The 23,047-nt window shown below is 54.9% G+C and overlaps 2 protein-coding genes across 7 annotated transcripts in view; one reads left to right on the top strand and one right to left on the bottom strand.

Moving 5' to 3' along the window:
• Positions 1-301: 301 nt before the first annotated feature.
• Positions 302-11,301, top strand: GPRIN1 (G protein regulated inducer of neurite outgrowth 1). 2 transcript variants are annotated; one of them, XM_013994875.3, is made up of 2 exons: positions 302-463; positions 7,320-11,301. In XM_013994875.3, exon 2 carries the CDS (start codon positions 7,486-7,488, stop codon positions 10,336-10,338), a length of 2,853 nt encoding a protein of 950 aa, XP_013850329.3. In that variant the 5' UTR covers positions 302-463; positions 7,320-7,485; the 3' UTR covers positions 10,339-11,301. The 2 variants fall into 2 exon arrangements, with proteins under 2 accessions (XP_013850329.3, XP_084869910.1); XM_085013784.1 differs by lacking the exon at positions 302-463 and having other exon boundaries at positions 7,339-8,154; positions 8,536-10,489.
• A 4-nt stretch (positions 11,302-11,305) lies between these two features.
• The window catches only part of CDHR2 (cadherin related family member 2), a 53,755-nt gene continuing 42,013 nt past the window's right edge, over positions 11,306-23,047 (bottom strand). For all 5 annotated transcript variants that reach the window (XM_085013781.1, XM_085013783.1, XM_085013782.1 and 2 more), the window contains 15 exons: positions 21,131-21,200; positions 20,434-21,039; positions 19,254-19,325; positions 18,774-18,823; positions 17,251-17,402; positions 16,992-17,100; positions 16,812-16,900; positions 16,302-16,370; positions 16,117-16,194; positions 15,979-16,039; positions 15,764-15,888; positions 15,120-15,233; positions 14,959-15,039; positions 14,481-14,538; positions 11,306-11,612 (listed from right to left, as the gene is read on the bottom strand). In XM_085013781.1, the coding sequence (XP_084869907.1) occupies positions 11,475-11,612; positions 14,481-14,538; positions 14,959-15,039; positions 15,120-15,233; positions 15,764-15,888; positions 15,979-16,039; positions 16,117-16,194; positions 16,302-16,370; positions 16,812-16,900; positions 16,992-17,100; positions 17,251-17,402; positions 18,774-18,823; positions 19,254-19,325; positions 20,434-21,039; positions 21,131-21,200 (1,872 nt within the window). In that variant the 3' untranslated portion in view covers positions 11,306-11,474. The remainder of the gene's footprint in view (positions 11,613-14,480; positions 14,539-14,958; positions 15,040-15,119; positions 15,234-15,763; positions 15,889-15,978; positions 16,040-16,116; positions 16,195-16,301; positions 16,371-16,811; positions 16,901-16,991; positions 17,101-17,250; positions 17,403-18,773; positions 18,824-19,253; positions 19,326-20,433; positions 21,040-21,130; positions 21,201-23,047) is intronic.

Below are 23,047 nucleotides of genomic sequence, written 5' to 3' on the forward strand. Positions count from 1 at the left end.
TTGCTAGGTGAAAAAACGGAGGGCGTTCGCGGGGTTAGATTGTGTGAGATCTAAGAGGCAGCGCGCCCCGCCCTCAACAGGCGCGCAGCAAATGGGCAGCCTCTCCGCCCCTCAGTCTCCAGTCTGTGAAATGGGAACCGGGTCGAGGAGGGCGGGGAACCCAGGAGTCCAGGTGCCACGGTGAGGAGCGGCGGGTAAGGGGCACCCCTCCCTCCTTCAGGCCTCTGCTTCCCCACCGGCACCGCCCCCTCCCGGTTCTGAGGCCGCGAGTTGGCCAGCGCGCATGCCCGGGGCGGGGCGCAGGGCGGGAGAGCGGAGCTAGCTCGGAGGACGGCTGCACGGAGTCCGCCCGCCAGCCCGGCCGGAGGCAGCCGAGGCCGCTCGGGCGGCGGCGGCGGCGGCGGCGGCGGTGGCGGGAGCTGGAGCGCAGCGCGCGGAGGAGACGAAGCGGCGGCACAGCCGGGTAAGTGCCGCGCCCGCACCTGCTGCCCCTTCTAGGCTGACAGTGTCGACCCCCTTCTTCCGCTCGCGGCAGCCCCAGAGACGCTGTCCAGGGTCCTCGAGCGGCCTGGGTGGCGGGGCTCGGGTACGGTGCGCGGTGGTATATATCTGGGCGCCCGGGTGAATGTATGCGCTCCGCCAGGGTGGCGGGTGTCTATTTCCAGGCGCCTGACTGGGGCGGGGCGGGGGCGGGTCCGCAGTCCCAGCCAAGGACCCGAGGGGCCCTGCTGGTCAGCCTGACCCGTGTGTAGGACCCCCGCCCCATGCCTGGCCTCTCCGCCGCCTGCCGCTTTGTTTGGCACCGCGGTGCGGGAGGTGGCGCTTCCCGCCACCGCGGGGAGGGGGTCCGCCCGCATTGATTCATTTTTTCCCCCTGGAGCCAGCTCGGCGCTAGAGTGGTTCTACTGGCACCACTGAGCACACTCGCCGTCGCACGCCTAGTGTGGCACACACTCTGGGGCTCCGTCACACACAGTCGCACACTCAACGCTTGAAGCCACGGGTCTACGCACACTATGGCCCTTGATCATTCCATCAGACTCATACACAAGGCCACCTGTGCACCCACCCAGTACACCTTGCCATACACACCCAGGCATAGCTGCGCACTCACCCCAACCACTGCCTATCACAGCACACTCAATTCAGCAATACTCCCTGATCACAACACACTCGTAGCCACCCTCCTCTGGCCTGCGTGTGTGCCTGTTCACACCAGCTCATCACGGTCTCCCTCTCATGTACCCCCAGACCCTGGAGTAGGCGTGTCACACACTCCATCACACACTTTTACCTTGCTGTCCACCCGCTGCTCCTGCATGTCCACTCTTGCCCTCCTGTGGATGGATGGATGGATGCATGGTCTGGGGGCTGTTTCCAGATGTAAGCCTGGCTGTCGCCCTTTGCTAGACTCCATCTCCCCTCTAGCCCCAGGCAGGAAGCTTTGCTGCTTTGAGGGTTCTAGGAGGCAAGGGGATGAGAGGGTGAGGGACAGCACACTGAAATTGTCGTGCGGGTGCGCGCGCACGCACACACACACTGCACACTCTCACACCTGCCGAAGCCCCACAAGCCTCTGTCAATCGTGTCACCATGGGAGGAGATATTTGCAGGTGCCTGGCAGCCCTGGCTCCAGTTGGGAAGATACTCTAGAGGGAAAGGAACGGGCTGGCCCTGTCTCTGAGCCTGAGTAGGCATGCACAGGGGCTGCTCTGCTGGGAGCAGGGCACATACCCAGGCCACCTCTTCCATGAGTGAGACTCTGAAGCCATGTGGCCATGTATGTGTATACCCACAGGGTCCAAGTGGCCTCCAGGAGATATAAACATACCAGTCATTCTGCACATACAGGTTGTAGATGTGCACACAAAGTTCCTGAGCAGGATGCAGGAGCCGGGTGCTGGCTCCCCAGGCTGGCCTAAGCTAGCACAGATGTCCACAAGCAGTCGATGTGCTCTGCTGCACCCTGGGAGAACTAGCCCGCATGCCTGAGGGTCATTTCAGTCTTTTACCTCAAGTGTGCAGGCTTATCTGCTCACAGAGTGTTCCTGCAGGTAGGTCCCGCCACAAGGGATGCTCTTGCTTCCTCTTGTAGATGCTCCCTCGCACTGTTGCCTGTTAGGTCCAGGGGACCAGGAGGACCCTTGGCATGACCCTGAAGAACAGGTTTTAAGAGCCAAGCATCAGTCTCCAAGATTCTTGGTAACATGCTCCTTCTGAAAGCGCCCCCGGAAGAGGAGGGCTTCTCAGTCCTCAACTCACAATGCTCTGATGTGGGATAGTAACCAAAAGCCTGGCCAGGAAGTTAGAAAGATGTGGGGTCAAGCTCCCACTTAGTCCTTGACTTGCTACATGACTTTGGGTGAGTTTTTCTACACTCTCAGCCTCAATCCCCCAATCTGTGAAATGGAGGTGAGGATGTGGTTATTTCTGGAAGAGTTGGCTGGGCCCCGGCTTTAAGATCTGCTGAGATACCATTCCCAGAGGCTCTGCTGCTTGCAGTTCTGCTAGGCTTTTCCTGGCTCTCGAGGAAGCCTCAGTATCCTCCAGCCACATTTCTAAAAGGCAACCTAGGCTTGCCTCTCGGAACCTCAGTTTTCCATCACCGGAAAGACCACAGCATCTGCTGGGAAGGTGTACATGATCTATACATAATAAGCGTAGTAAGGGCCGGATGTGTGCAAGATTGCCTCCCACCTTTCTTGGCATCTAGGTCAAGGGTCAAAACTCAGATGGGTGCAAACCTGGTGGATAACATACATGAGGGGCTGGCGAGAAGAAAAATTATGAGGAGTTCCCTTGTAGTGCGGCAGGTTAAAGATCCGGTGTCACTGCAGCAGCTTGGGTCGCTGCTGTGGTACAGGTTCGATCTCTGATCTGGGGAACTTCTGCATGCCATGGTCATGGCAGAAAGAGAGAGAGAGGGAGAAAAGAAAGAAAGAGAAAGAAAGAAAGGAAGGAAGGAAGGGAGGGACAGAAAGAAAGAGAGAGAGAGAGAGGGAGGGAGGGAGGGAGGGAGAGAGAGAGAGAGAGAGAGAGAGAGAAAGAAAGAAAAGCGATGGTGCAAATCAGTGATTAGTGGCAGCGAGCAGTCAACCACAGTGTCCAGGACACCAAAGGGAGGGGTAGAGTGATGGCTAATTGGAGAATGTACCCCCATCTAAGGAGGCAGCCACTGCTTGCCTCCAACTGACTGCTTTCAGGTAGGAAACATGCTCAGATTGCCAAATTTTAGTTTTCCAAGGGAAGCTAGAAATCTGACTTTCATGTGAAATCTAACTTTTCAATGTTGATCAGTTCATTCCCTTAGAAAAAAATTTTTAAGCATCCTGAGTTAATCAGGCATGTCCAAGGCCAAGGTTTTGCCAGTTTGTGCCTATGCTGCTGGCCCTCCCTCCCTCTCCTGCCCCCTCCTGGGCGCACAGCTGGGCTCTGACAGGCTGAGTGGATAAAAACAGGCCTTCCATGTACACAGCCCAGCCCTAAAGTAGCAGAGCTACGCACGCCCCTCGTCTTTAATTCTCGCTGCAGCCCTGGGGAGCAGGGGGTAGCTTTGTCAGAGTTCCCAGTGAGGAGGAGAAGGGTCTTGCCTGAGGTCACAGAGCCAGTAAATGGGGAGCTGTCCCAACTTCCTGCCCATGCCTCACCCAGGGGGAGGGAGCCTGTTGGAAGGGCTGGTGTGAGAAGACCCCAAGGCAAGGCTACCAGGGGTGAAGGTGAGAACTCAGAGCTTACCTCCTTACAGCCCTTGGTGACTCCATCTATCTCCAGCCCAAGCTCCCAATAGACCTGCCATTTTCAAGCAGATGAAAACCAGATCCAAAGAATTTCAGCAGACCTCTCCTGTGTTTCAAACCTGTCTCCCACCTGCCTCCTAGGCATCTCCCCTCTAGGTCCTACAGGCACCCCAGTTCAACTTCCCAACACCCAGTACCACCCCCCACCATTTTCTGCAGAACTGCTTCTCCCCACCATGTCCCCATTTTGGTGATAACCCTCATCCCCTCCAATCCCATTAGCCAAAAGCTTGGGGGACCCAATGGTGAACAGTATCAGCTAAGTCCCCATCCAGGGACTCAAGGTCTAGACAGGGACCCAGAGGTTTAAAAGGCTACATGAAGAATGACAAGAGTCTGGTTGGGGCAGAACAAGAGGCCACGGGGCAGGGGAACCCCAAGGAAGCTGATGGGCAAAGGAGGCCCCCTGGAGAAGGAGTTTCAACTGAGAACTGATGGTTTAATAAGAGCCAAGCGGGAAGCTGCCTAGAGACTGAGATGGGAGAGAACATGAACCCCTGGTTGAACCCAAAGAGGTTCCGTGTGTGTGTGTGTGTGTGTGTGTGTGTGTGTGTGTGTGTGTGTGTGTGTGTACATGCTTTGGAGGATGGAGTGCATAATGAAAGATAAAGCCCAGCAGGTGAGTAAATACACAGGAGCTTAGAAGCACATTAAAGAGTTGGGCTTGACCCTAAAGGTAACAGGGAGTCATTAAAGGTTTCTTTTTTTTCCCATTTTTTAAAGAAGAATGGCACACACAACCAAAATTCAAGCGTCACAAAGGGACATTACAAAAGAAAGAAAGATCTCTTCCACCTCCAGATCCCTGGTCTTGCTTCCCAGAGGCAGTCACTACTAAAAGTTTCATGGGTTTCCTTCCAGAAATTTTCTCTTTATAAATAAACCCACAGATGTGTGTCTGTCTTTTTCCTTGCCCACATACATGGGATCCCACAGCCCTGGCTTTTTTCACTTAATTTATCTTGGGCATCTTTCCTCATCACTCTACACATTTTAACAGCTGCAGGGGTCCCATGTGTTTATCCTACATATCACAAACCCACTTCCTGGTTTTCTTCTCATCTCCAGCCATATTCTCAATGCACCGTCCATCTGTCTTCAAGACTATCCCTGGAGGTGGGCTTGCTGGCCCAAATGTTCTGTGCATTGTAAACTCTGATAAGCATTGATAAATGTCCTTCCAAAAAGATTACAATCTATTTACTTGCCCCGTAAAAGCAAGGAGGGTTTTGAGCCAAGGAATGGCATGGTTGGACCAACATCATAGAAAGCTCATTCAGTCAGTCATTGAGCAATTATTTACTGGGAGCCACTTGCTTACTATGTGCCAGTCACTGTTCTCAACCCTGAGACTACATCAGTCGACACAGCAACGCCCCCACCCTCCTGGGGCTGACATTCTAATGGGAGAGACAGATCATGAGACCATAAACAAATATATGCAATATGGTGGTTGGAGACATACGCCATGAAGACAAACTGAGCAGGGCTGGGGGTGGGTGGAGAGCACTGGCTAGTGTTAGGAAGGAGGCTATTTTATACAGGATGGGTCAGGGAAAGCTTCAGGGAGCAGATCATGCAGATATTGGGAAGGAAAGCATTTCAGGCAGAAGAAAAAGCCAGGGCAAAGGCCCCAAGGCAGTGGGTTCAAGGATCAGCAAGGCAGCCAGGGTGGCTGAAGCAGTGTCATCAGGGGAGAATAGTAGGAAATGAAGCCAAGAGCAGTCGGGGCCAGAAAATGCAGGGACTTGTGGGCTATGGAGAGGCGTTCACTTTTATATGGCACGAGATAGGGGAGACGCTTCATGGTTCCGAGCAAAGGAAGGACACAATCTGCCTTGGGCTTGACTAAGATCCCTCTGGCTGCTGTGTTGAGAATAAACTATATGGGGTGAAGGAAAAAGCAGGGGTAATCGAGATGGGAGGTGGTATGGGTTTGCCTTAAGGTAGTGGCCAAATTCTGGATCTGTTGTGAAGGTACATGCATTATGTGTTGGGTAATGCATGTATGCATGCATGTATAATGGTGGGATGCAAGGTGTGAGAAAAAGTCAAGGGCTGTCGGCCTGAGCACTCACAATATGGCTCTGGAGACGATGGCGGGAGGAGGAAGCCTGGCGGGGATGGGGAGCTCTGCTAGCTTTGGCTGCTGAGCATATAATGGAACAGTTGCGTGCAGATCCAGCAGCCTGCCAGACCTTCTCCCTGAATGTCCCCTGGGTACCACACACTCAGCTTGTCCAAAAGGCAACTCCCCCTTTCCCCAGATCTCTTGCCCAATGCCCCTCCCCCTAGCCAGAATCCTGCAGGCCACCCCCATCTTCACTTCTTACAGCCAGCAGATCCCTGTCAGTTTCCCTCAGATCTCTCAATCCTGCCAACTCTTCATCCCCACAGCCTTCACTGTACTATATCTCATCGAGACAGCTGCAGAGACAGGGCTGGGTGAATGAAGAATGAATGAAGAATTAGATGGGAGTTCCCACTGTGGCACAATGGGATGAGTGGCGTTTCTGGAATGCTGGGACGTAGGTTCAATCCCTGGCCTGACACAGCGGGTTAAGGATCCAGTGTTGCCAGTAGCTTGCAACTGCGGCTCAGATCTGACCCCTGGCTCAGGTGGGAACTCCATATGCTGTGAGTCAGCCAAAAAAGAAAATAAATAAATAAACAAATAAATAAAAATTTTAAAAATTAAAAAAAATTAATTTAAAAAAATAATTGGATGAATGAGAGATTGAATGCATGATTGGCTAGTCCCTCCCTTTACCCCTAAGCAATCTCTGAAAACATGTATTTCTGACTATTATCCTTTCCTCGACTGTGAACTATTCCCATCTCTCCAGGGCCTAAAAAGACATAAATTAGTTGTCTACAGATATATTTTGTTTGGCCCACATAGTGGGGTTTTTTTTTTGTCTTGAATTAATTAGGGTATTATACTTTAAGCTTCTGGATTGCCCACTTCTCACTGATACTACCAGGATGCATCTCTCCAGAGCAGTACTCGGCTAATGGAGTATGGCTCTAGATTTAGACAGGGCACCTGTGCACCAGTTGGCCATAGTCCCCACCACTCCCTACTGTCCTGTACCCAACCTGCCCCCTTCAGTTAAATTACCTACCTGGCCCCTATGGCATCAGAATTTATGACCCATGGCCTAGAGGACAAAAGCATAACTTCTAGATAGCATGTTGCATGGAATGGGCTGAAAAGGGAGGGGTGATGTTAGATGAAGTGGACTAGTTAGGGTATGGCCAAGTTGTGAAGGGCTTTGGATGCCATTTTAGGAAGTCTGACCTTTATCCAGAGGGCCACTGGGAGCAGTGAAGCAGGGGAGGGATGTGGCTGGGTTCAAGTTTTTAGCCCATATCCTATGGAGAGGAGGGGGACTGACAGGGGCAGAAAACCTGGTGAGAAGGCCCAGCTGCTAGAAGGGGGGATGAAAGGGAGGAGGCCTAGGCAGAGGCTCCTCCCCGCTGGGTCTCCCTGAGTCTAAGTCTGCTCTCTCTGTGTTTCAGAACCAGATGTAAACCTGGGGGCCAAGTGTGGTCATGATGGCAATTGGGCAGTGCTGAAGACCCAGGCTGGCTCCAGCTGCTTCCAAAGGACTCCATCCGCCCAGGACCCCAGTACATAGCCCTCTGCCACCCACAGGATGGGAGCCCGGGGTCTGGCGGCCTGGCCATGAAGGAGCGCTGCCCTTCCCAGCAAAGGGCCAGCCCTGCACCCTCCAGACAAACCACCACCCAAAGCCCAGGCATGGACTCTAGACACAGCAGCCCCATTGGGGCTGGGGAAGGGGCCTCCTGCTCTGAGGGCCCTGACGGGAGCCTGGCTTACCCTTCCCTGACCTGCATACTTCCCCAAGAGGCAGCCGCCAAGGAAACATTAGGAACAGATGGAGCCTTGATCTCAGGGACACCAGAAACCACCCTCTCTGGGAAGCCAGAGCCTGTGTCCTCAGTGAAAACTGGTATTTCATCCTCAGAGAACAGAAATTCTCTGTTCTTAGAGAAGATGGATTCCAAGTCTTCAAAGCAGGCTGATGCCATTTCCATAGGAAAGGAAGATGCTGGGTCCTTGAGGAAGGCAGATCCCATGTTTACAGGAAAGACAGAGCCTGCAATCTTAGGGAAGGGGGCTCCTGTGGCTTCTGAAAGGATGGATCCTATGACCCCAAGAAAGGAGGATCCTGGATCCTTGGGGAAGGTAGATCCTGAGTGCTCCGACAAGATAGATACAATGGCCCCAAGGAGGGAGGATCCTGGATCCTTGGGCAAGGTGGAGCTTGCATTCCCAAGAGAGGAGGAGCCCGGGAATTCAGGAGAAGAGCTTCCAGTGTCTTCAGAAGAGGTGAGTCCCACATCTGTGAGCAAGACAGCTCTTATATCCTTTGGGAAGAGAGATCCTGAGTCCTCAGGAAAGGTGGGTCCCATGACCTTGGAAAACATGGATTCTGCCTCTGCAGGAAAGACAGATCCTGGGTCCTTGGGATCAACTCCAGGGTCATCAGGAAAAATCAAGCCTGTATCCCCTGGAACAAAAGCTCTAGGGTCATCAGAAAGGGTGGATCCTACTTCCCTGGGAATGACAGATCCTGTCTCTGTGTTAAATGCAGAAACTGTGTCCTCCACAAAAGAGGACCCTCAGGTCTTGGGAAAGATGGATCCTGCCTCCTCAGGAAAGCAAGATCCCATGTCCATGAGAATGACAAAAACTGTGTCTGTTGGACAGGTGGATCCCATGTTTTCAGGAAAGATGGATACCACCTCTTTGAAAAATAAAGAACCTGTATCTTCAGGCAAGGTGAGTCCAGTGTCTTTGGGAAAAGTGGATCCTGTGCCCTCAGGAAAGCCAGAGACCCTGTCTCCTGGGAAGGCAGAACCGACGTCTGGGGGAAAGACAGAAACTGCATCCTCAGGAAAGGAGGACCCAGTGTCCTCCGGAAAGGTGGATCCCAGTTCTGTGGGAAACATAAAAACATCATCTTCCGGAAAAGTGAATCCTGAATCATCAGGAAAGATGGACCCTGTGTCCTCAGGTCCAGGGGGTCCCCCATCCTCAGTAAAAGCTGAGGCAGTGACTGGGGGGAAAGCAGATCTACTACCTTTGGAAAAGTCAGGTCCTGTGGCCCCTGGAAAGGTGGGTCCTGTGACCTCGGGGAAGGCTGATTCCCCCACCTTGGGCAAAGTGGACCCTGTGAGCAAAGGAAAGACAGAAACTGTTGCCCCTGGAGACAAGGACCCCGTGTCGGCAGGAAAAGTGGCCCCCACTACCCTAGGGGGAACAGTCCCAGCATCCTTGGGAAAAGCAGAAGCTGTCCCAGAGGGAAAGGTGAATCCCCTGCCTCTAGAGAAGGACAATCCTATGAACTCCACGAAGCTGGATCCCGGGGCCTCAGGGAAAGCAGAACCCAAGTCTGAGGGCAAAGCAGAAACAAAGCCCCCTGGGCAGGAAGGCACTGCATCATCAGGAAAAGAAGAGGCTAAATCTTTGCAGAAGGAGAAACCGCTGACCTTGGAGAAGGGGGATCCGGGATCCTCAGGAAAAGCAGACCCTCCCGCTTCTGGGGAGCCTGCAGCCCTGGGGAAGACTGACTCTGTGCCGCCAAGGAAAGCAGAGCCTGCATCCTCGGAGAAGGAGGCCCACCTGACTCTGCAGAAGGAGGAGGTCTCCTCTTCCAGGCAGGCAGATGACAAACCCTGCGGCTCAGCTCCTTCTGCCGCAGGTCTTGGAGGCCGTAGGGATCCAGCGCCACCTCCCAGTTCCCAGACCTCCAGCCTCAGCCAGAAGGACCCGGCGGCCGCTAGGGCGGAGAGCAGCCCGGGCCTGGAGGCTGTAGGGCAGCCGCCAGGGCCGCGGACTCGCGACAACTTCACCAAAGCGCCGTCGTGGGAGGCGAGCGCCCCGCCGCCGCGCGAGGACGCGGGCACGCAGGCGGGCGCGCAGGCCTGCGTGTCGGTGGCCGTGAGCCCCATGTCTCCGCAGGACGGCGCGGGCGGCCCGGCCTTCAGCTTCCAGGCGAAGCAGCGCGCACCCAGCCCCGCGCCCGGGCCGCCCTCGCGCCGGGACGCGGGCCTGCAGGTGTCGCTGGGCGCAGCCGAGACGCGCTCCGTGGCCACCGGGCCCATGACGCCCCAGGCCGCCGCTCCGCCCGCTTTCCCCGAAGTGCGGGTGCGGCCAGGCTCCGCGCTGGCGGCCGCCGTGGCGCCCCCGGAGGCGGCGGAGCCGGTGCGCGACGTGAGCTGGGATGAAAAAGGCATGACGTGGGAGGTGTACGGCGCCGCCATGGAGGTGGAGGTGCTGGGCATGGCCATCCAGAAGCATCTGGAGCGACAGATCGAGGAGCACGGCCGCCAGGGGGCGCCCGCTCCGCCGCCCGCCGCCCGCCCAGGCTTGGGCACCGGCCGTGCGGGCTCCGTGCGCGCCGCGCCCCCCGAGGGCGCCGCCAAACGCCCGCCGGGCCTTTTCCGCGCACTGCTGCAGAGTGTGCGCCGGCCGCGGTGCTGCTCGCGGGCCGGACCCACGGCCGAGTGATCAGCTCCGTTTTTGTACGCCCGGGTTTCCAACCTTCTCAGGCTCCCTTCTTGACCGCAGGCCCCTAGAAGGGATCCCCTCGATACACGACAGAGCTGCGAGGGGGCGGGCAGCCTCTAGGGTCTTCTCATCATCCCGTCTTTCCAGCCCCCTCCCCTCTTAAACACAGAAACGAATGCCCTCTACGTCATGAGTCCACGAACCCAGCACTGACACCCCACTGTCCCCTAACAGCCCTCAGCCCCACCCTCTCCCGGTCACACTGGACAGCCTCCAGGGACCTGCTCGGCAGCCATGCTCCCAGCCCTTAGAGCTGGGGGCAGGCTCCTGAGATGTCCAGCTGGTGCGCTGGGTTCTCCAGCAGCAGCCAGGTCCCCAGAACGGGAGAGACTGTGTACAAAAGCCCCAAGTGTGCAAGGATTGACGTGTGAGACCCCGGATGTGCAAGGTCCCGGGTGTGTGCAAGGTCCCGGGTGTGTGCGAGTGCGTGTCCACGCGGTGGGCTGGCCCCATGGCCTGGGCATCTCTTGCATGCTGGTAGTTGTCCCCAGTTCGGCTCCCCTTCCCCCTGGCCCAACCCTCAGCCCTCTCTCCACCCTCCCTGGACACTGGTTCACAATTCCCAGACAGGCCAAAGGCAGCTGCAGGAGTGCCCTGGGGGCTAAAAGGACTAGAGTAGTCACAGAAAGGTGATAGGACTCAGGCAGGTCTGGGGGGTCACAGTCAGAGGTTCACAGACAGCTTGAGTGACAGCTGGTCTTGGGTACCGGGGTTAGAATGGAGGGCTCATTCTACAACTACAGTAGTCCCTGAAAGACCATCCTCTCCGGCCCCCTGTCTCCCAGTGCTATGAGCTCCATACATCCCTGTGACCACTCAGTACCCCTGTCCCCACCCCTCCAGCCGTGGTTTTTGGCTACAAACTGTCACAATATACATTGGTAATAAAACACTCCCCCAACACTTGTCAGCTGTGATTGGCTATAAGCAGACAGGGGTGGGGCACCACCAGCTCTTATTACAATCAGGAAAGGGTAGGTATAATTTAGGGGTGATGGGGCCTCTTCCGAGGTCGACCAGGAGAGTGGGAGCCAGGTGTGGGGCTCAGTGACCAGGGTCCTGGGGCAGGATCTCCATCACAGGTCTGTGGTATTCAGGCCCTTGTTGTCAAAGGCCAGCCCCTCCTTCTGTTCACGCGGGCCCACCTTCCTTGCCGACAGCACTCTGCTCAGAGGCTCAGGATCCTGCTCCTTCAGACTGCACAGAGCTTCCTTCTGTGGGAAGAGGGAGGGAAGGTGTAAGGCCAGGGCCAAGATGAGGTGACCTCCCAGTCCTTAGGGAGAGTGAGATGGGTCTTCCCAACCAGATGGCTCCTTGGCTGGGGCCTCAGTTTCCTGGCTCTGTCCCAGAGATGGCCATGGCTACTCAGTGCAGATGGGCTCAGGTGAAGAGGTGGGCCTGGAGGGCCTACTCTGGCCTTTGTCTCACCCACACATGGTGGCATCTTGGAATTCTGCCTGAAAAATGCCAGGCCCTGTGTCATGTGCCAAGGAACCAGTCCAGCACAATGCCTGCCACCTGTACCCATGACAGGCACTATGCCGGTCACAGTCCATCCATTACCTTAAGAACCCACGGGACCCCCTAAGGCAGGGGCTCATGTTGCCCACTTTACAGAGGTGGAAACTGAGGTTTGGGGGTTCTCTGGCCAGGAAGGGGTAGAGCAGCATTTGGTCTGCTGATCTTGCTGGTTCTACGCTGTCCCTGGTTGAATTTGAAATGTCCTTCTGCCACCCCAGTGGGATGCATCACACCCAGGGTCCCGCCTGTAGGTCATCATGGCAGTCACTTGTCTCCTGCCTTTCTCTTCCCTCTCCCCATGTCACATGTCACACACTCACACACCCTCTCACAAGAATCCCTCCTGTGGACCAGCCAGGCCCCCAGGCTTAACTATTCCACCACAGAGACACCCACGGGGGCAGAGCCCTGCCCCCACCATCTCCCCAGGGCACTCTAAGGGCTTTTTCCAGACTGGGGCTGTTCCAGTCCCTGGTAAACAGTGGAACATCTGAGAGGCCCCAGGATGGACTAAGCATTCTGCCTGTGCTCCCCAGAGCCTATGACACAGACCCCCAGCAGAAGCGCAGTGTGGCCCAGGAAATGCGGCCTCACCCTGGAGACAGGAGACCTGGGTTCTGGGCTGCCCTGGCCTTGCAAGCTTTTTGACCTTGAGCAATTCAGCACCCCTCCCTGGCCTCACTTGCTTGAAAAGTTTGGATTGGATGAGCCCTCAGGTTTCTCAGAATTTTTTTTTTTTTTTAAGGCTGCACCCATGGCATATGGAGGTTCCCAGGCTAGGGGTCCAATCGGAGTTACAGCTGCCGGCCTACACCACAGCTGCAGCAATGCAGGATCTGAGCTGTGTCTGTGACCTACACCACAGCTCATGGCAACGTCAGATCCTTAACCCACTAAGCGAGGCCAGAGATCGAACTTGCAACTTCATGGTTACTAGTCAGATTTGTTTCCTCTGCACCACTACAGAAAGTCCAAGGTCTCTCAGATTTTGAACAGACACTTACATAAGTCTTAGGTGAGTCAGGGCACAAAGGGATCTGTGGGAAAAGGCCCTACCTGTGTTCCCCACCCAGAGGCCCCGAGGCACACCTACTGCTGCAGGAGATGGGGTGGAGCCTTAGGCAGCTTCTCAGAAACAGAACACCCCCCTCTGTTGCAGGACATTCTTGGCTCTTTCCTGGCTTTGAAGACTCCTGGTGGCCTGGCGCCCCACTCCCCCTCCAGACTCTTCTCTCAGAGCTCCCTGACTCTCCCCAGCCCACAGGTCCAGACCCAGTGCTGGGGTTCCCGACTCCACTCCCTGCTGGGGGTCAACTTTGGCCTCGGCCAGAAGCCACCTGCCCCGTCCAAGCTCTGGACCACAAGACTGTTCCCTTCTGCCTCAGTTCCCCCCAGACAGGCTCATAGGAGTTTTTGCCGCAAACCATCTTCAACCAGAGATAAGCCGTCCATCCAGAGGCCTCCAGCACTGCCTGACAGCCTGGACCACTATCCATGACTCACATTTTGGAGGCCTTGATGTTACAGCCAGGTCCTGGGTGGCATTCTGATATTTTAAAGCCCACAGAGGCTTTGGTTGACCAAATCTTTCCAAGTAAGGGATCATCAAGGAAAAAGAAGTCCAGAAGCATGAGGGAAGGTTGGGGACCCTCATCCCCACCCCAGAGGGCAGGGCCTGGCTGAAGGCAGGACTCAGAGCTGGGGAAGAAGGTGGATGGTGGGTGGATACTCCCACCCCAACACACACACACACACACACAGAGAGAGAGAGAGAGAGAGAGAGAGAGAGAGAGAGAACCACAGACTATCAAGGCTCAGTGGGCCTTAGAGCTTCTACTCCAGTGCTTTTCAAAGTGGGAAGGAGAGGGTATGTCCTTCTGGTTCTGGAGCCCCTATCCCCACCTGGCCCTCTCATCCACTCTCCTGCTCTCAGGGTTCTCACTCCTGCCTGCCCATTAGAACCCCGGGAGCTTTAGCCACACATTCCTACCCAACCCCAGCCTGACCATCTGATCAGAATCTCTGGGCTGGGACCTGGCCTCTTCATGTCCAAAGAGCTCCCCCGCTCCGTGATTCCAGTCAGCAGCCCAGGTTGCGTGATCTAACCAAACCAACTAACCCACTGAACAAATGACAGTGCTGTTGTTCATTTGAGCCTACCTTCACTCCTTGGCTAGATTACATTCGCCTCCGGATCTCCTGCCCCCTCCCCACCAGCTTTTATATAAAGGATATAAAGGGAGGGAGCCAGGTTCCTGAGCATTTGCTTTGTGCCAGATGGTTTTTATACCCACTCTTATATCATCCTCACAACAGCCCTGCCAGGTTGGTGTTCTGATCCCCACTTAAAGATGAGAAAGCTCAGAGCCAGAGGGAAGAAGGCTCCCACCCAGGGTCACAGTGAATGAGTAGGGGAGCAAGGGTGGGTCCCATGCCAAAGCCATAGGGCTTCCCAGGGCCTGGTGCGGAGACATGCCCATATCAGCAGCAGGTGGCGTCAGCTCTGTATTGAATCCCACCCCCCTTCAGAGAAGGGTCCCAAGTCAGAAGCCCCATCTTGCCTTGATTTCCTGCTTGCTATTTGCCAGATCCACAGAGTTGTCATCCAGGGAGTTGAGGCTGTAGGGGAGATAATGGAGCTCAGACAGTTGTCTCTGGCCAAAAACCACCACTGCCATCATCACCACCATCACCATCACCACCACCACCACCACTGCTACCACCACCATCCACATCACCCCATCACTACCACCATCACCACTGCCATCGCCACCATCACCACCACCACCCCATCACCACCACCATCATCACCACCACCACTACCATCACTATCACCACCACCATTGCCACCACTACCACCACCACCACTGCCATCACCACCATCACCATCATCACCCCATCACCACCACCATCACCCCATCACCACCACTACCATCACCACTGTCACTATTACCATCACCATCACTACCTCCACTACCACTATCATCACCACCACCACTACCACCATCAATCAGCCTGGCTGTGAGGGGCACTGCTCACCTGATGTGGTCCAAGTCACTGGAGGAGGATTGGGACTCAAAGCCCAGGTCCTTGGTGGGGAGGTTCAGCATGGGATTGGCCCTGGAGAGAAGGCCAGTCAAGTGACCATGGGCCTCAGCCATCCCATGGGGCCTCTTACCCACCTTTCAACCCCTGCTTACCGCTCTGTGTTGTACACGTTAGTCCCGGGGATGGCAGAGACTGGGGGCATCACCCCTACTGCTGTCTTCTGGGCCTCCTTGGCAGCCTTCATAGCCCGAAGCTTCCGGCGGTAGCTGCAGGGAACCAGGAGGGGGCATACTACTTCCCTGCACACCTACTGTGTGCCAGTGTAGGCCCTGAGAGTGTGACTTCCCACCAACCCTGGCAGGTGAGTGTTAGCTCCATCTTACAGAGGGTACAAGGGAGAACCAGAGAAGGGGAATGGTTTGCTGAAGGCCACACAGTTGGCCAGTGGCAAAGCCTAGAATCACACCCGGATGTGACTACTGACTCCATATGTAGTGGAAAGGGGAAAAGAAGCAGCAGTCATTAAATGCACAGTATGAGCCAGACACCTTGCTGGATATGAGAGGCGCATTGCTTCCTTGAGTGCTCTGAGGAATCTGGTCTCATGCCCATTCTGCAAATGAGGAAACTGAGGCTTGGGGAGGGGAGATGACCTGCCCAAGACGTCACAATGAGTCACTGGGGATTGAATACAGATATACTTGACACCTAAACCCCAGCTCCTTCTACTCCCCAGATATCTTGGGCGGTGAAAGAGGTGAGATTGGAGACACAGGGAGGGTGACGGGAGCAGCACCTCTTCTGGACACACACGAGGATCATGGTCATGATCACGATGACTAGCACCAAAGCCACTCCCAATCCTATGACGACGTTACGGAGAGTGTTGGGCAGCTCTGACTCCTGGCTCTCCTGGGAGCCCTGGAGAAGAAGGAATGCAATGAGGGGAGGCTGTGGGGTCACCATCCCTTCTCCCCACGCCCCCCTTACCTCCGCCCTGCGGACACTCACCAGCACCACCAGCCCCAGCTGCAGCAGCTGCGTCAGGGAGTCCTGGTCATTCCGGATCATCCTGGATGCAGAGGAACACTGGCATCCCCCAGGCTTCCTGCTCACCCTCCTGCCCACCCCAAGGGCAGCCCCACTCACATGCTCAGCTGGTCAAGGGTCAAGGCCGAGCCATTTGAGAAGACAAAGTAAGCATCGAGGTAGGAACGGCCTCGGGCCCTGGAACGGGGCAGAGGTGGAGTCAGCAGCCTAGAACCACCTAGCAGGCCCCTTCTGCTGCTGCTTCTCTCTTCCTCACCCCAACCACCAGTCCCGTGGGTGCTCACCGAGCTGCGGAGTCTATGTCCTGAATGTTCACAATGTAGACAGTAGTCCTGGTCGCCTGGGCAAGAGCTCTGCAAAGGGGCCAGGTGTCATGGAGGGCTGGGGTGGGGGCTTTAGCCCAGGCCTGTAGCCAGGGCTCTGCCAGTGGAATTACGGATTGTGTGAGGGGCACCTCCTCTGGACAGCTCCATTGGCTAAGCAGGTAGCACCTTTGTGTAAGTTAAACAAGGAAGCCCCTTCCTCTAGGGCTAGGTTTACAGTTTAGCAAGCAGAGTGCCCTTGCACAGTGCACAGCCTTTACAACTGTACATGGCAGCCCTATTTAGGTCTCTCTCTGCCCAGCCATAGGCTTCTAAGGGCATGCAGAAAGGAAGTGCAGGGTCAAAGATGGGGACAAGGTGAAGTGTGGGTCAGGGACAGGGTTGAGAGAAATTTCATCCTGGCTTGTCAGGGGTAAGGCTCCCAGATCCTGCCCTTCCCCACAGGCCCCTCCCTGGCTCCCCATAACCTACGCTTTAATCTCCTCCATGTTGGCGCCCACGTCCTCCTTGCTAATGGAAAATTGCAGCCTCACCCGGTAACTCTGGTCCACAGTAAAGAGCTATAGGAGGAAGGGATGGGGGAAGATGAAGCACAAGGAGGCAGGGACTGGCAGAGGGCACTGGAAGCTGGAGGCAGAGCCCGACACTCACATTCAGCATGATTTTGGCTTCCAGGGCAGGACCCTCGGAAGGCCTGTCCTGGGCCTTGACCGTCACTTGGTAAGTGCCTTGGAGAGTGGAATCAAGACTGGTCACCAGCCTGTGGAAGGTAAGAGGGCACAGCTCAGTCTTAAAACCCAAGCTGGAGTCCTCTTGGAACCCACTTATACACCTCCCAGGATGGGGCACTCACTGCCTTGAGGCCCCACTTGGCTCCCCCCACCCCACTCCAGGGGCTGCCCACGGTTACTCAATGTTGCCAGTGAACACGCTGTCCTCCACAGAAGTGGAGATCCGGAAGAAGCCCTGGAAAGGGATCACGGTGCCATCTTTAGCGACGAAGTCCACTTGGAAGATGGAGAACAGGATGGCCCCATTGTTCCCTGAGTCATCGTCTCTGGCCTGGGAGTGAGAGTAGACATCATCTGGGGGCTGGGCAAGGACAGGCGCCCCTCCTCCGCACCCCACTCCCCACCCCCAGTATTCTGAGGCTAGGCTGGCCTGGGAGGCTGGGCCCAGGCCTCCAACCAAATGCTTTAAACAAACAGTGTTTGGACAAGTCCCTGCCTCTGGCCCCCCAGCTCAACCGGTCACTGTCCAAAGTCCCTCTCACATGGAAATCCTACCCTGCTCGTCCCTCCCACTGCCACACACATACACACACATACACACACACACAGCAGCACAGAGACACTCAGATTTCCTGAGCACCTACTATGTGCCAGGCACCTTCCCTTAGATGCCTCATCTTAGCACTTGCTAACATGAGTACGATTCCTCTAGTGGCCCATGAAGTGACTGGGGGAGAGGGCATGAGCACTTTTGTTTACTCCAGTGCGTCTCAGAGACGAATAGAACCAACACACAGAACTGCAAGTCTACCGACGTCACTATTCAGGATGAGACCAAAGCCAGTGTTTACATTTCAAAAAGGGGTCAATTTAAGAAAATGGTTCAAAGCCATGGCCAGACTTGTGACATTGGAATTCACTGGGCTGAAGACTGGAAAACTGTTTAAGGCTTGAAAGAAGAGAATTATGACTCCCCCCTTTTTACTGGAGGAAACTGGGGCTCTGAGGGGGACCCTGTCCTACCCAAGGGCACACTCAGCTCTGAGTGAGGAGGGTCAGGTCTGTCCATCTCCTGCGCCTGTGCCCTTTCCACAGCTCTGAAAGTGGCAGCCACATAGAACCCACCTCTTAATGCTAAGAAGTTACTTCCCGGAGCTGCCAGCTTCTTATCCAGGAGTGAAAGTGAGTTCCAGAGAGGCATGGCAGCTTCCCAGCACAGTAAGAGGCCCAGCCAGGCCTGGGCCCCAGGGCTGTGGGGGCAGCCTCACCCGCCTCCTACCCCTCTGCATGGCATAGCCACCATGCAGCTAATAAATATACCCATATCAAGAACCATAAAAAATGAAAGTATTTTTATAATTTTGCTCTGGAAATTATTTAATATGAGGAACACATTTAATTTATAGTTACTATGCTTTCTCTGTAGTACTCAAGGATTCTGGTGTAGTGAAAAATCCACTACAAGTGGTTTTTATGGTCATGAAATTTTTATGAATACTACATTTAACAATTAATGGAGTTTAATCATATCAATTAAGCAGGTATTCATTTCCATTCTGGGGTTTTCTTCTCATTTGTCAGAGCCAGTAAGTTTTCCGTCTAGTGTTAAAACATCTTGGGGGATGGCTGAAAGGCCTGGTGGCCTTGGCCCTGTGTCTTCTGGGGCTAATGTGATGGACAAAGGCTGGAGCCGAGGACTTACCCGGACGGAAGCCACCTGCTGGTTGGGCATCACAAGTTCTGGGATGATCACTACAAGTGTGGACAGGAAGAGGTCAGTGGGCTCAGGGCCAGTACCCACATGATCAAGTGTTAATGTTAACCATAGCCCAGCTCAGGGCTCATCTCTCCAGACCTGCCATCAACCTCTCCACCGCCAGCGACCCCCATTCCACCTACCCCTGAGCCATCAGTTAGCAGGTTCTCCACCTCCCATTGTGCAGACGGAAAAACTGAGGGCCGGAGAAGGAGGCCTGACCCAGAGTTAGGTGTGAGTTGGCACAGAACTGGGGTAAAGACTCATGTCTCCCCTCCTGTTGAAACCCTGAAGGAAAGGCAGGGCTGGAGGCTTTCCTCCCTGTCTAAGGGGACATCTGGGGCCTGAAGAACATCCATGGTGGCTGCCTAAAGGTGGTCCTGGCAGAGTACAGTGTGGGTGGGGACAGAGGGGCTTGCTGCTTACCAAAAGTCTTATCCTCGGGCAGAAAGTAGGGTGCATTGTCATTCACATCCTCAATGGTGATGGGGAGGCTTCCTAGGGAGACAAGGTTGGCTGGCCTTAATCTCTAAGCAAAGACCTGACCCAGAAAGCCTGGTCCTCAGCCTTGCTCCCCAAAGCCTCCCTCTCACACATCCCCCATGCTCAGCCCCCTCCCCTTGTCATGACTCAGAACGCTAACTCGATCTCCTCCGGCCTTTGTGGGAGGGAATACTCTCCCCAGATCTCAGAGAGGGTAAGCAACTTGTCCAAAGGCACACAGCAAGAGCAGTGGAATGGGACTGAGCCCAGCCCAGGTATGCCCCACCTGACTACAACATGATTCTGACACTTGTTAGCTGTGTAAGCTAAGGTACTGAACTGCCCACTCTGTGTCTCAGTTTTGTCATCTATACAATTGGATAGGGATCACCTACCACATGGATTGTGAGTAAAATGAAGAAATGCCTACAAGGTGCCTGGCAGAGCTCTTGGCTGTAGTAAGGATTTGATACAAGCTAGCAGGTTTTTTTTTTTCCCCCTTTTTTCTTTTTACAGCCACCCCTGCAGCATATGGAAGTTCCTGCCCAGGCTAGGGGTCAAGTCAGAGCTGTAGCTGCCAGCCTAGGCCACAGCCATGCAACCCTGGATCTGAGCTGTACCTGCAACCTATGCTGCAGCTTGTGGCAACACGGGATCCTTAACCCACTGAGCAAGGCCAGGATTGGAACCTGTATTCCCAAGGAGACTAGGTCAGGTCCTTAGCCCAGTGGCCATGACAGGAATGCCACGTGCTAGCTGTTAATATGATTATTATTGCTACTTGGTGTCAGAAGTGGGATATGAGTGCCCCTCTGGCCCTGAAGTGTACTCTTTCATTTACACGGCTTCACAGCATAATAGCATTAATTAAGTGCTGTCTCTGTGCCAAGCACTGCACTAAATGCTTTACATGCTTAGTCTAATTTAATCTTCACAGCCTACTTACTACCAACTCCACTTGACAGCTAGGCCAACTAAAGCTGAGGGAGGTGTCATGACTTTCCCAGTGGCACAGCTGATAAGGGCTGGAGCCAGAATTTGAACCCAGACCTTGCAGGTTCCATTTCTTTCCCACAGCCCCTAGACTGCAGGCTGCCAAGCCCTGCAGGCTAGACTGCCTCACCATTGTCACTGTAGGCTTGGAAGCGGGGGTCCGTTGTGATGTCACAGGCCCTCACAACCAGTGTGACCAGGTCACAGGTCTCATAGTCGATGGCCTCGCTCTGATTGATGAGCACAGAGCCGTTGTCCAGCACAGAGAACCAGCCGTGGCACAGACTGCCCACATCGATGCCGGCCTTGGTACAGATGACGTTCACAAGCTGTACCTCCACCTGGGACATTGTGTCCACATCCTGGGCCACCACCTCAGCCACTATGCCGTGCTGCGAGCCATTCTCAGCCACACGGATGCCCCGGAGCGAAGTGGCATCCAGGGTGGGTGGTGTGTCATTCACGTCCTCCACGGTCACGAGGACTTGCGCTGTGGCCTCACCCGCCTGGGGGTCGGGGTTCTCAGCACTCACTGTCAGACTGAAGAAGGGCTGCGTCTCGTAGTCCAGGCTCGTGTCCGAGGGCAGCGAGAGGAAGCCCTTAGCACCCCCGGATCCCAGCACCGTGCCTCGGAGTATGAAGTTATTGGCACCAGTCCCTGACAGGCTGAAGCTGATGCGGTTGTTGGCTTCCGTCTGGTCTGCATCCCAGGCCTCCACCTCACCTATCAGCACGCCTGCAGACAAGGGGCAGAGTATGGAAGGACCCTTGGGGGCTTCAGGCCTGCCCTGGAAGGGGTCATAAAGTCTGGCCCAGGGAGGACTTACCTGGGTCCCTCTCCTTCACTGAGAAGGAGTAGCTGGGGTGGCTGAAGATGGGCAAATTGTCATTGATGTCCTGCAGACAGAGGTAGTTCTGAGCCCAGGGAACTCAGGAGCACCCAGGTTCAGCCTCACCAAGAGCCAATCAGAGAAGCCAGTCCCTCCCCTGGCCCAAAGTCCAGACTTTCCATCCATGTCTCCTCAGACAGCCCTGCTCCCTTCACAGAGGAGGAAACAGCCTTTGAGAGGATGGAACTCACCCAGGCCCACGGCCGGGGCCCAGAGGCCTGTGGCAGGACCTCCAAAGTTAGGTGGACGCTTCCAGGGAGCTCCACCTGACAAGCCCTCATCTGTTCTGTTTCTCTGACACTACCCAGAGCAGTCTTAGACCTTGCTTTAGGGAACGACGGTTCCATGTCCCCACATATGCCCCTGTCTGGCCTGGCTTGACTGCCCATTCCTCGGATTTTTTTCTTTTTCTTTTCTTTTGTCTTTTTTTTTTTTCTTTCTTTCTTTTTTTTTTTTTTTGGTCTTTTTAGGGCCGCACTGGAGGCATATGGAGGTCCCCAGGCTAGGGGTTAAATCGGAGCCACAGCTGCCAGCCTACACCACAGCCACAGCAACATGGGATCTGAGATGTGCCTGCAACCTACACCACAGCTCAGGGCAAGACCAGATCCTTAACCCACTGAGCGAGGCGAGAGATCAAACCCACATCCTCATAGATACTAGTCAGGTTCGTTACCGCTGAGCCACAACAGAAACTCCTGTCAGATTTATTGTACTGGCATCAACACCATTACGACCCCACAAAGGCCCAAGCTTTCCCTGGTCCCTTCCCTTTTCCTGTTCCCTCTACCCTCAGTTGACCCCCACGACACTCGCTCCATGCTCCATGATAAGTTCCTAGGGGAATGGCAGATATCTGTTTGGGTTGAGCAACACAGACAAGGACATATGGAGAGTCGCTGACTGAGGACTGACGACCCTGCCTGCTCATGTCGATCCCTGCCTTTAGGGTGGTTGCAACACTTACGGGGACATGAGACATGGAGAGGAGCCACATACTCCTTTGCCACACCTCTCCCCCACACACATTGTTCCCACCACATTGCTCCCACCACCAGCCCTTTATAAGCAGAATGCCTCCCTGGGAACCTCCATATGCCGCGGGCATAGCCCTAAAAAAAAAAAAAAAAATGGATAAAAGATATAAAGCATTCTTGTGAGCTGTGGTGTAGGTTGCAGACACAGCTCAGATCCCGTGTTGCTGTGGCTGTGGTGTAGGCCAGCGGCTGTGGCTTCAATTCATCCTCTAGCCTAGGAACTTCCATATGGCTCGGGTGCAGTCCTTAAAAACAATGAAAATAAAAAATACATAAGCAGAATGCCTATTCATAATCACTACTGATGCCACCCTGAGCTCAGCCCATCATTTCAGATGCCTTAATAAATCTCTCTTGCTTTTCTGACTCGGCCTTGTGCGTTCCGACCTCAGCAGACCTAACACTCAGGTGGGGCAGGTTTGGGGCACCAGCCAGGGTTTAGACCTGGTCCTGCCCTCAGACATCTGCTGTGTACTGTCCCTTCCTTCCCCCTCCAGCCCCAGCTGCTCTGCCCAGTTGTCATAGCATCAGGCTGACTCCTCCTGCGCTTCCTCCCCTGGTGCTGGTGTGTGCTGGGCGCCCTTGGTTTTCCCGGCCCTTCCCCAAGGTGGCCCACAGGCATCTACTTTTGCTTTCAGCTTTTTCTAAATTGGGGTAGGATAGACATCTTTGAAAATAGAGCCCTCTACTCCTTTTTAGGGCCACACCCACAGCATATTCCCAGGCTAGGGGTTAATCAGAGCTGTAGCTGCCGGGCTACAGCACAGCCACAACACAGGATCTGAGCCACATCTGCAACCTACACTGCAGTTCATGG

The sequence above is a fragment of the Sus scrofa genome, chromosome 2, assembly GCF_054392235.1.
Source record: "Sus scrofa isolate SSC_HxYL_T2T_F1_AM1 chromosome 2, Sscrofa_HxYL_maternal_Yorkshire_Landrace_v2.0, whole genome shotgun sequence".
NCBI lineage: Eukaryota > Metazoa > Chordata > Mammalia > Artiodactyla > Suidae > Sus > Sus scrofa.